The 12760-nt window shown below is 38.3% G+C and overlaps 1 protein-coding gene across 5 annotated transcripts in view; it reads left to right on the top strand.

Annotated features, from left to right (window-relative positions):
- Nucleotides 1-12760, top strand: part of tom1l2a (target of myb1 like 2 membrane trafficking protein a) — a 56805-nt gene that overhangs the window by 26420 nt on the left and 17625 nt on the right. For all 5 annotated transcript variants that reach the window (XM_089128207.1, XM_039675267.2, XM_039675265.2 and 2 more), the window contains exons 3-12: nt 4384-4462; nt 4706-4855; nt 5925-6059; nt 6992-7153; nt 8399-8515; nt 8961-9094; nt 9226-9268; nt 10853-11027; nt 11245-11362; nt 12503-12578. In XM_089128207.1, the coding sequence (XP_088984333.1) occupies nt 4384-4462; nt 4706-4855; nt 5925-6059; nt 6992-7153; nt 8399-8515; nt 8961-9094; nt 9226-9268; nt 10853-11027; nt 11245-11362; nt 12503-12578 (1189 nt within the window). The remainder of the gene's footprint in view (nt 1-4383; nt 4463-4705; nt 4856-5924; nt 6060-6991; nt 7154-8398; nt 8516-8960; nt 9095-9225; nt 9269-10852; nt 11028-11244; nt 11363-12502; nt 12579-12760) is intronic.

Raw genomic sequence — 12760 nt, 5'->3', positions numbered from 1 at the left:
GCTCTCAAATTTAATCAAAAATATCTTCATTTGTGTTCCGAAGACGAACGAAGGTCTTACGGGGTTGGTACAGCATGGGGGTGAGTAATTAATGACTTAATTTTCATTTTTGGGTGAACTAACCCTTTAAGACAGCTTAAGTCATGTGTTGGCCATATATGTAACACCCTGTTACAAAAATAATGGTTGGTTCTTTTAACTATGGCGTTAGTAAATGATCTAATTAATTTGTACACAAGTTAAAATGTCTTTACATTGAGTTCAACTTTTAGTTGCTGATGTCGTTGTTCTTGCTTATTAAAAGCTCCTTAGATCTGACTTGGACGAAATGGGAGCTTGGATCACACCACATGAAAAAACCAACTCAATTTTGGCTTCTTGTGTAAGCTTAGAGATAATGATCTTTCAGGCCCTGAATTAGAGTGTTTGTAAGAAGGCTTTCAGTTCTGGCTCTCTGGTGGCGTCTAGTTAAATTGAGTCTTTTAATTCCTGTCCTGAGCTCACAGATTACTCTGCTGAATTGTATGTTTCTGGATTGCTACGGTCCTGGATAATGATGGTTGATTATCCAATCGTGCTGAAATACACAAAACTACGCAAGAAGTCTATGACGCAAAACATCAGTTCAAATCCCTAAACCTAAGTGGGAGCAATAAACCAATAATTAGTTATTTTGTGATATAGGCTAAAGTAGGTATACATCAACAGCTTCTTCAGTAGAATATACTCGTAAAGGACGTTAAACTAACTATAAACATAAAGTTTTAAATGATTATGCTCTAACAGTTAAGGAGCAGTCACATTTACTGACGTTCGACCAATTTTTGCAGGCGAAATCGAAGTCATTTCAATTAGGAGTCAATGCAATTGTGAAATTCGCTTGAGGACGAAAAATTCCCTTAACAGATTTCGTGACATGTTCAGGTTGGTTGCACAGTTGACCAATAGAAAACTGCTTAGTCATGTGAGCTGTGCTTCATACATCACTACACTATAGACAATGGACCTTTCTTGTTCGTGACAGTTCGCCAAAATTTCGCTAATGAAATCGCAACTTAATAGAATAGATGAGTCCACAGTCTCTCGGGCTACGTCTTCATTAATCAGGATAGATTTTACGCTCTTACGCTCTCCTTGCACACTAGCGTTTCAAGCATTTTCTAAACGTTTCTAATCCACACCAAAACGTCGGAAAACGCTAAATGTGCCGTATAGCGCATGCGTAAACTCTAATAAAAGCTCTCTGAGATTATACAGACAGAACAAGACATAATCAAGTTATCACGCAATGGCAGGATCATTTTATTTAGCATAATATCTCACTATTCACTGATTTAACCAGGTTGCACTCACTCACCATTGTAATGTTTGGTCTAAAACGGAGTGATGATGATATTACGGCGCCGAGTCGAAGTGCTCCCAAGCACTTGCTGTGGTTTTCCACACTTAGAAAAGCGCAACGTTTTATTTTGTGTCACCATTCTACTCGTGTAACTGTATTTAAAAAGGGAAAACGTGGAGGGGTTTGGTCGCTTCTCTGGCCCCGTCCACACTACTGCGTTTTCGTTTAAAAACAGAGACCTTTTGCTACGTTTGCACCTCCCGTCCACACTAAAACGGGAAAAACGAAGACCTAAAACGGAGAAGTTTAGAAACGCTGAAGCTGCGTTTTGCGTTTTAAAAACTCCGGAGGGCGTTTTAGTGTGGACGAGACAAAACGGAGGAGTTTACAAACGATGACGCAGAGGCTCACGCTCGGCTCTATGATTGGGTGTCATCAGTCATGACGTGTCCTTCCCTGATTCGCCAACCACTGTTTACACCGGCGCGCGCATGCCCAGTGTTGGTGAATGGTCACGTGATCTGCGTTTTCAGTCGTTTTAATGTAGACGGAGATCAATTCTAATACGCAGACAAAACGCTGGTGTGGACGGAGATCGTATTCGTTTTAATTCTCCGTTTTTAAACGAAAACGCAGTAGTGTGGACAGGGCCTCTGCTTGGATTCTAATAAATGATCTGGGCTAAGCTAAATGCTAACAAACTGTCTCGCGCGCCAGAGCACAGACACTGTGACGAGAGAGGTGTGTATCAACTCTTCTTAGATAAGGGAATAACATAGTTTAATATGAAAAAAAAAAAACGGTGGAGTATCCCTTTCAATGTTTGGTCTAAAATGTAAACTGCTCTCAGGACAGCAAACGCGAGTGAATTTTCTGTCATCTTTGCAGGACTGTGATATGAAGAGTGTGTAAAGTACACTCACCTGCCACTTTATTAGGTACCCCATGCTAGTAACGGGTTGGACCCCCTTTTGCCTTCAGAACTGCCTCAATTCTTCGTGGCATAGATTCAACAAGGTGCTGGAAGCATTCCTCAGGGAGTTTGGTCCATATTGACATGATGGCATCACACAGTTGCCGCAGATTTGTCGGCTGCACATCCATGATGCGAATCTCCCGTTCCACCACATCCCAAAGATGCTCTATTGGATTGAGATCTGGTGACTGTGGAGGCCATTTGAGTACAGCGAACTCATTGTCATGTTCAAGAAACCAGTCTGAAATGATTCCAGCTTTATGACATGGCGCATTATCCTGCTGAAAGTAGCCATCAGAAGTTGGGTACATTGTGGTCATAAAGGGATGGACATGGTCAGCAACAATACTCAGGTAGGCTGTGGCGTTGCAACGATGCTCAATTGGTACCAAGGGGCCCAAAGAGTGCCAAGAAAATATTCCCCACACCATGACACCACCACCACCAGCCTGAACCGTTGATACAAGGCAGGATGGATCCATGCTTTCATGTTGTAGACGCCAAATTCTGACCCTACCATCCTAATGTCGCAGCAGAAATCGAGACTCATCAGACCAGGCAACGTTTTTCCAATCTTCTATTGTCCAATTTCGATGAGCTTGTGCAAATTGTAGCCTCAGTTTCCTGTTCTTAGCTGAAAGGAGTGGCACCCGGTGTGGTCTTCTGCTGCTGTAGCCCATCTGCCTCAAAGTTCGACGTACTGTGCGTTCAGAGATGCTCTTCTGCCCACCTTGGTTGTAACGGGTGGTTATTTGAGTCACTGTTGCCCTTCTATCAGCTCGAACCAGTCTGGCCATTCTCCTCTGACCTCTGGCATCAACAAGGCATTTCCGCCCACAGAACTGCCGCTCACTGGATGTTTTTTCTTTTTCGGACCATTCTCTGTAAACCCTAGAGATGGTTGTGCGTGAAAATCCCAGTAGATTAGCAGTTTCTGAAATACTCAGACCAGCCCTTCTGGCACCAACAATCATGCCACGTTCAAAGTCACTCAAATCACCTTTCTTCCCCATACTGATGCTCGGTTTGAACTGCAGGAGATTGTCTTGACCATGTCTACATGCCTAAATGCACTGAGTTGCCGCCATGTGATTGGCTGCTTAGAAATTAAGTGTTAACGAGCAGTTGGACAGGTGTACCTAATAAAGTGGCCGGTGAGTGTATATTTTTAGCAACTGTGTGACAGTGAATAGCACATTACAGGCACAATACCGTTATATATCTATGGGTTCATTATTCGTGCATCACATGACTGAGGCCCTGTTTACACGAGAACTCTCATGGGTGAAAACGTAAAAATATTTTATCGGATGTGCCTTTCGTTTACACGGCGATGGCGTTTTTGAGGTTTAAAACGCAAAAAAGTGAAACCACCCTCCAGAGTGGAAATCTTAAAAACGCTCCACCGCCGCGTTCCCATGTAAACAGTAAAAACGCAAAATTCTGCTTGAACGTGAAGGTTGTACGCAGGCGCGTGGACTGTTGTAGTATGCATTGCACTCCTAGCCGCCTGAAGTGCATACTACATTGAATTTCACACACTTTTGCGTCACCATTTGCACGCGGATTTCCCACCCAAAACGCTCGTCTAAACGCAGAATAAAAAGTGATGACGCAACGCCACTTTTGCGTTTTCTCTTCAGAATCGTTTCCGTGTAAACATAGTCTAAACTTAAGTCATCGTTTTTAAATACCTCCGTTTTCACAGTCCACACCAAAACGCGAAAGCGCCGTTTTCAAATTTATCCACTTTTCAAAAAGCTCGGTTTTCATTGGTAAAAACACTGTCTTAGTGTGGACGAAAGGCCAAAACGGAGAGAAAAACATGTGTTTTCAAACGAAAAGGTATTAGAGTAGACAGGGCTGTTTTTTCAAAACTAATGAAAGTTAAAAACATTGAAAGCCAATCAAATCCTTCATTCTTCATTCTTTCAATTATGGCAGAACATAACTGAAGAATGCACTTAGAATAAACATAACGTTATCGTCGTTGGTGTGGATTGTAATATTGGTATCATTGGCGTTTTTTGGGGAGTCGAGTCATCTACACTGTTTTCCCCAACAGGCCCAAAGACGCCATGCGCGCGGTGAGAAAGAGACTCAACGGCAACAGGAACTTCCGTGAAGTGATGCTGGCTCTAACCGTGAGTTCCCTCACTTTCACATAAACCCTTGTCGAGGAGCAACAGTCCGATGGTGTGCACCTTTAATAGTTCATTGTTGCTGAGTACTTCTCCTCCAGGCCCGCCCGAGGCTATTTTGACATTTAAATAAGTGACTAATTGTATGCATTATGCTAGCTGGAAGTGTTTTATGCTGTCATCTGCTAGTCCTGGTGTGTCTAAATGATCGATAGTCTCAGCTTCTTATGTAATTGTCTTTTCTAGGTGCTGGAGACTTGCGTGAAAAACTGTGGCCACCGTTTTCACGTCCACATCGCCAACAGAGACTTCATCGAAGGTGTCATGGTGAAAATCATCACTCCGAAGAACAACCCTCCTGCTATAGTGCAGGAAAAGGTTCTTGCACTGATTCAGGTAAACTGAGTGACAGGCACATGAGCTCTTCCTTATAGTTTTAGCAATAATGGCCCTCAGAAACCACTGTTGAGGACCTGTTCAGAATGGCGTGGGGTGTGTGTGGTAGGGCTAAAAGACTGCCTGTGACGATGGACCTGCTTGCAGTTGCATTAATTCTAGTTGACTGGAAGCCATTACAGGATCAGATTGACTCAGTGTGAAGTAGACGTCGGACAGTTTCCAGAATTGTATACAGTGCGCAGGTGCATTTTGTCTATTCTTACGTCCTCCCAAATCCAACAGTCACATTGTTTTTCAGCCTGTAAAATGTCCAAACATTAGACGGCAAGCATTTCCCTAAAATTTAGAGAATGTATTCTTCCAAATGTGGTAATTTTACAGCCATTTTCTAACCCAGTGGTTCCCAATGAGGGAGTCTGACTCTGAACCCAATTGCAGACTTTCTTAAGGGGCCTTAATTTGACGTAAAAGGATTTAAAATAAGAGCCAAACATCAAAAAATCATGTTTTTTTAAGTTAAAGGGGTAGTTCACTTTTTAAAAAAACTTTTCCTGATAATTTACTCACCCCCATGTCATACAAGATGTCCATTTCATTGAAAAGAAATGAAGGTTTTTGATAAACATTCCAGGATTTTCTCCATATAATGGACTTCAATGGAAACCAAACGGTTCAAGGTCCAAATGAGAGTTTCGGTGCAGCTTTAAACGACACCAGACGATGATTAAGGGTCTTTTATGAAGTCCATTATATGGAGAAAATGGGTCCTGGAATGTTTTCATCAAAAACCCTAATTTCTTTTCGACTGAAGAAAGAAAGACATGGACATCTTGGATGACATGGGGGTGAGTAAATTATCAGCAAAAGTCTTTTAAAGCAGGAGTGGATTCCAGAATCAACCCCCTTCAGGGAATACATGGTTCCTGTTACCTGCTAAAGAACCATGCATTACTAATTGCTGAAAAATAGCCAGACTTTTCCCTGATAATACCCGGTTAGGTGTGCATTTCCAGCTACTTTCTGTGGGACAGCTCTTTCATCTCTCTGTGTTTGTGTTTCACCCCAGTCGTGGGCAGATGCGTTCAGGAGTAGCCCAGACCTCACCGGAGTCGTGCACATTTACGAGGAGCTGAAGAGGAAAGGAATCGAGTTTCCCATGGCAGACCTGGACGCCTTGTCACCCATCCACACACCACAGCGGGTGAGAAACACACGACGCTCTCAGGCGTCTTTTCGTATCTGTTTTTACATTCATTTCGCTTAAAGGAGTAGTTCACTTTTGAAAAAACTTTTGCTGATAATTTACTCACCCCCATGTCATTCAAGATGTCCATGTCTTTCTTTCTTCAGTCGAAAATAAATTAAGGTTTTTGATGAAAACATTCCAGGATTTTTCTCCATATAATGGACTTCAATGGGAACCAGACGGTCCAAGGTCCAAAAGACAGTTAATAACAGTTTCAGATGCAGCTTCAAATGTCTTTAAACGACACCAGACGATGAATAAGGGTCTTATCATGCGAAATGATCGGTTATTTCAAAACTTATTCCAAAAATGTAACTTTTCTAAGGACAAATGTTAGCCTTGCTCTATTCTCTGAGGCGCGTTTGTAACGTCACGTAATACGTAATTACGTTCAAAAGGTGTTTGAGTTAGTTTGCACGTTCAACCTATGCGTTCAACTTGTAAACACTCTGACTCTGTACTTCCGGCTACGTCGCCCGTGACCTTTTGAACGTAATTACGTATTATGTGACGTTACAAACGCGCCTCACAGAATAGAGCAAGGCTAGCATTTGTCCTTAGAAAAGTTACATTTTTGGAATAAGCATTGAAATAACTGATCGTTTTGCATGATAAGACCCTTATTCATCGTTTGGTGTCGTTTAAAGACATTTGAAGCTGCATCTGAAACTGTTATTAACTGTCTTTTGGACCTTGAACCGTCTGGTTCCCATTGAAGTCCATTATATGGAGAAAAATCCTGAAATGTTTTCATCAAAAACCTAAATTTCTTTTCGACTGAGGAAAGAAAGACATGGACATCTTGGATGACATGGGGGTGAGTTATCAGTAAAAGTTTATTTCAAAAGTGAACTACTCCTTTAATCTCCTCTTGCGTGTCATTCTAGGGAGTCCCAGAGGTGGATCCAGGCATTCACAAGTACAAGGCGCCCACGCAGCCCAACACCGCATCCCAGCCGACCCCTAAACCTGCAGCGGCTGCGACACCCGATTTAAACCCCATCCAGATCCCAGCCGTATCGGGACCAATCACAGCAAACCCAGAGCAGGTCACAACTCACCTTTGCTCTGTTCAGTGTCATGGGTGTAACAATATATCGTGTCACAATATATTGCGATACAAATTAAAAATTGCTGTGTGAAAAATTTTAGTTAACAAAGGTTTAGTGTCAGTATTACATTAAACTACTATATATAATGTAAAATTATGCAATGGGGGAATATTTACTGACTCCTGATACTGCCAGATGTCTTATGTTACCAGTAAAACATGGCCAACATTATTTGAAATATATCTAGTCAGTGAAAGCGTGCAAGCATATTCGTCTAAAATAAGTCTGTATTTTCAGCTTCAGAATCATGAATATTTTTGGTCACCATTGTCCTGTGCGTTGGGTTATCGGCACCAAGTCCAAGCCTTTTCATTTACACACTAGGGATGGGCAACGATTAATCGCGATTAATCACATCCAAAATAAAAGTTTGTGTTTACATAATATATGTGTGTGTAGTGTGTACAATTCATTTGTATATATAAATACCCACACATGTATGTATATATTTAAGAAATATCTGCATGTATATAATTTATATATATTTATTCACAATTAATATTATATATAAATATAAATATTTGATATATTAATAACACATTTTTCTTAAATATATACATGCATGTGTTAGTATTTATGTATACAAATTAATCATACACACTGCACACACATATATTATGTAAACACAAACTTTTATTTTGGATTAATCATTGCCCATCCTTTTTACACACACACTGTAAAACCAAATTTAACCTTTTAATCAACAGTTCGTTTTAGTTAAGGTGTAATCATATGTCTAGGAGTATCGCAATAATATTGTATCGAATTGTGACATGAGGGTATCGTCACACCCCTATGTGTAAAGCTGAAATGAGGTAAACGGAGGCCTAGTGAGCTGCTTTACGGCTAAGTAAAGTTTTTAGTGAAATACAAAGTAATATCTACACATTTTCCTATCTACACTACAGAAAAACAAAACTCCACTTTGATGAGCATAAGAGACTTCTTTCAAAAACACACTCTTACTCACGGCAAACTTTTAACCAACCTTCTTTTTTTTACATTTGTAATTCTACATAAAAACATATAGATAATTTAATGTGATTATGGCTAAACTGGGAACTAATTATGTTATCTGTTCAATATTTTTATATAAATATATAAAAATATATTTATATAAAGTATATAAATATACGCTATATTTTTCTGTTCAAATCTGAAATGCTTTGTTTTTGCGCACAGATCGCAAGACTGAGAAGTGAGCTGGACGTTGTGCGCGGGAATATCAAAGTGATGTCAGAGATGCTGACGGAGATGGTGCCGGGCCAAGAGGAAGCCTCTGACCTCGAACTTCTCCAGGTTTGTTTTCTTCAGTATGTTTTTTTTTTTTTTTTTTTTTTTTTTTTGAGGCCCCCTCGAAAACGAGATGCCACATCTCAAGGGGTTTTCCTCTTACCAATAAAGTAAAGTAAAGTAAAGTTTGCGAGTTTTAGCGCTACACTTACTCCTTTACAGAGGAGTCATGCTTTGGTGAATGGTGTATTACATTTTACACAAAAAAAAAACCCAACGGAAACGAACGAGAATTCATTAAGAGCACCGATTATCTGATTTAATTTGACATTTATTAATTTTTTGGCTCTACACGTCACCACAAGGGGGTGTAACAACACAATACACCTCATTTAGCCTAATGCACGTCTATGAACCCGTGCTTTATAAATGTGCCTAATATGTCCTTTCTGTACTCGTCTAGTTTAATATTCCATAACGCATTTGACGTATTCATATACTGCGTCCTCAGGAGCTGAACAGGACATGTCGAGCCATGCAGCACAGGATAGTGGAGCTCATCTCTCGCGTGTCTAACGAAGAGGTCACCGAAGAGCTGCTACACGCCAACGACGATTTAAACAACATCTTCCTGCGCTACGAGAGGTGAGTTCTGCAGTCGGCTCAGGCTTGCCTTTGATTTCACTGGCGTTGCTTTAGAGCAGAGCACTGGGTCTGAAAACACATTAGCATTTCTTTCATCTCCATCTCGACGAGTGTGCTCTGTGTTGTAACAGGTACGAGAGATACAGGCTGGGCAGAGCAGCACAGAACAACGGGGTGAGTTTGACACCACAGAACTGCTTTATTAACTCATACTTTCATACTTTGTTGTTGAATATTGTTTCTTATAGGGTTGCATGTATGCCTTGTGGTAATATAAGTGCCTGCTCATGTTTTTTATTATTGTTTTTATTTTATTGTTTGCATGATGCTTAGCTGAGAGAGGCAAGTATGATGCATCGCTGTCACGTAGAAAGTGTCCCGCGTCATCACATCTCTAGAGCTCTAGACCCTAGAAATAAACATATTATTTCACGTCGTCTTCCTTTTCCCACGCACATTATAGGCCTTAGTTCGGCAACTTCAGCTTTTCCTTTAAAAAAAGGATATCAAACTCGTCAATGAAAGTGTATTCCTCATCTGTGTTTGTGAATTTGGCTGTTTATTATACTGCATTTCAAATAATCAATGAATTTGTTTAAAAATGTTAAATTAGTAAATATTAATTTTTTTTTTTAGACTTAAATTCTTTAAACATTATTGCTATTATTATTAATATTATTTCTTTTAATTAATTGTTCACTAATTAAATGTATAGGTTATGTAAATATGTTAATATAATTGAAGCATACATATAAAATATTCAATAGTAAAATAGTATGTAATAATACATAATATAAATTATAAATGGTTTCATTATAATTTTAATAAAAAATTAGGGCTGTGCAAAAATTAATTGCGATTAATCGCGTCCAAAATAAAAGTCTGTGTTTACATAATATATTTGTGTGTGCTGTATATAATTATTTTGTATATATAAATACACACACATGCATGTATATATTTAAGAAAATGTGTTATTCATATATAAAATATTTATATTTATATAATATAGATTATGTATTTTATATATATACAGAATTTAAGCGCAAATAATTCTTAAATATATACATGCATGCATAGGTATTTATTTATACAAAATAATTACATACAGCACACACAAATATATTAAGTAAACACAGACTTTTATTTTGGATGCGATTAATCGCAATTAATTTTTGCACAGCCCTATAAAAAATACATGCTTAAGTTATATTATTATACTTGCATAACTAATATAACTTAAGTATTTTATATCTATATATATAATATACTGTTATATATATATATATATATATATATATATATATATACAGTATATACACAGTATATATATATATATATATATATATATATATATATATATATATATATATGTGTGTGTGTGTGTATGTATATGTGTTTGTGTGTGTGTGTATATATATATATATATATATATATATATATATACAATGTGTGTGTATATATATATATATATATATAAAAAAATTGTGTATACGTATAATGTATGTATATATATATATATATATAATTTTAATGTTTAATAATCTTTTCTAAAAGTGTCCCTGAAATACAATTGCTTAAATAAAAAATCCAAATCCAGTGGTATTCAAAAACTGCTTTTTAACTTTTTAATTTTTTTTTTTATTTAAGCCAAATTGAATTATCATTATGATCCGAATGTATATATTATGCTAGTATATACAATAGGTAATGCTGATTGTTAATTTAGATAAGTAAGTGTGTGTTGTGAATGCACAGGTCCTGAATGAGGCTTCAGAGGAGGACAATCTAATAGATCTGGGTCCTGGTTCTCCAGCAGTGGTCAGTCCTCGGGTCAGCGCTACACCCGCTCATACACCCGCATCCACCCTGCAGCCTCCCGCTCCCGCTCCTGCAAACACAGCCTCCCTCTCCACACAGCTGGCAGGACTTGGTGAGCATCTCAAACACATCTGAATCCATGCCAACTTCACACTGGAGAACACATACATTTTTTTTAAAATCAAATTGATAAAAGTTTGCTAGCACTTTAAAGTGTCATATGCAACATAAATTAAACGTTTTGCAAACAAAAAGTATATAACATGTACGTATAATTTGTATTCCTCTATAAAACGTATGTTGACTTTAAGCTGATTTCCTCCCGGTAGATGTGAGCGCAGACAGCGTGAGCGGCACTCTCAACTCTCTCACCGCTCACAACCCTCGGGACGACTTCGACATGTTCGCCCACACCAGGTCCAGCTCTCTGGCTGACCAGCGCAAGAAGTGAGTGTCCGATACTAGGACTATAGAGCTTATGCGCCAGAGAAACAAGCCCACAGCCACACTCAAAAAAATAATCTGTTGAACGAACCTTAATTAAATTAAGGAAAGGTTTTCCACGCAATTGAATTACATTTTTCCAACAAATTCTAATTAGTTTGAAAAAATTTGTTGTAATCTTGTTGTATAAATTTAAATTAATTTAGTCATTCCTACTAGATACAATTCTGTCAGGTTAACCACATTTAGTTTTGTCCTGCCTTAATTCACCAACATTATAATTTTAGTTATTTTGACTCCATGGTCACTTCTAATGATAGACACTTCTAGTGTTCAATTGAATTAAACCATTTTTTTTACATAGTAATATTATATTACTTGTGCAGGACTGCGAGTGAGGTTTATGCATAGTGCATACTGAGTACCCACAGCCTGAACAGGAGGTTTAAAGCACATATAGGGTAATATTGAGTCTGAACACAATACTGACCTAAACACAGTCACCACTCTTCTGCATAATGGTAACCACAAAATTCAAAAACTTTACAGAAAGTACTCTAAGTTTCTAACATAACTGAACATAAAACACTAACATTAACTAACAACATCTTTCCATTGACTGAAAAACACATAAAATAACACTTTTTCCATAAATTGACCCTCTCAATGCAGTCCCTTGCAAAGCATGCTGGGAATTACAGATCCACTGCCCAGTTAGATGTCAACAACAATGATTCATGTAGATTTCACACAAATGAATTTGGTTGATTGAACACAATTAAATTAAGTTGTGACAATATTAAACAATCAAGTTACTTTTGCTTATTTTAATTAATTATTTTAACAAGAGGCCAAAATTCATTTTTTGAGTGCACCTTCACACTTTTGCCTTTAATATTTCTGTATATTTCATTGGCATCGCTGTTGAAGAGTGATTAGCTGATGAAGTGGATTTACTTATCGTGGAGTTATTGAAAGTTATCAAGAGCATTGTAATGTTTGAAGCGGATGTCACAACCGGGAAGATTTTAAACAAGCGCTTCATTCATAAATCCGTAAGATCTGTGGAAATTCTTCAGTGCAGCGGTGAAAAGAGCCACATTTAAAATCAACTCTAAACTATTTTCTTTGCTTGTTCTCCAGTGTTATATACGAGGAACCTCAGGCTCTGGTTAGCCTGGCGTCGGCTTTAGACATCAGACAGCACAATGCCACTGGGGTGAGTTTCCTAAAGCATGCTGTTTCTTTCTACTTTCATAGTGATGGGGGTTTGGGTTCTGTTATTACATGTTATTACTTTTAGGCCCTGTTTACTCCTGGTATTGATGCTAAATACAGGTGTAATCGGGTCTTGAACTATTTGAGCTTGTCCACTTTCAACCACTTCCAAAGAGGTAGTTG

The sequence above is a fragment of the Pimephales promelas genome, chromosome 3, assembly GCF_988280905.1.
Source record: "Pimephales promelas chromosome 3, fPimPro1.hap1.1, whole genome shotgun sequence".
NCBI lineage: Eukaryota > Metazoa > Chordata > Actinopteri > Cypriniformes > Leuciscidae > Pimephales > Pimephales promelas.
The sequence above is the reverse complement of the archived record's forward strand: the minus strand, read 5'-3'. Positions and strand labels throughout refer to the sequence as shown.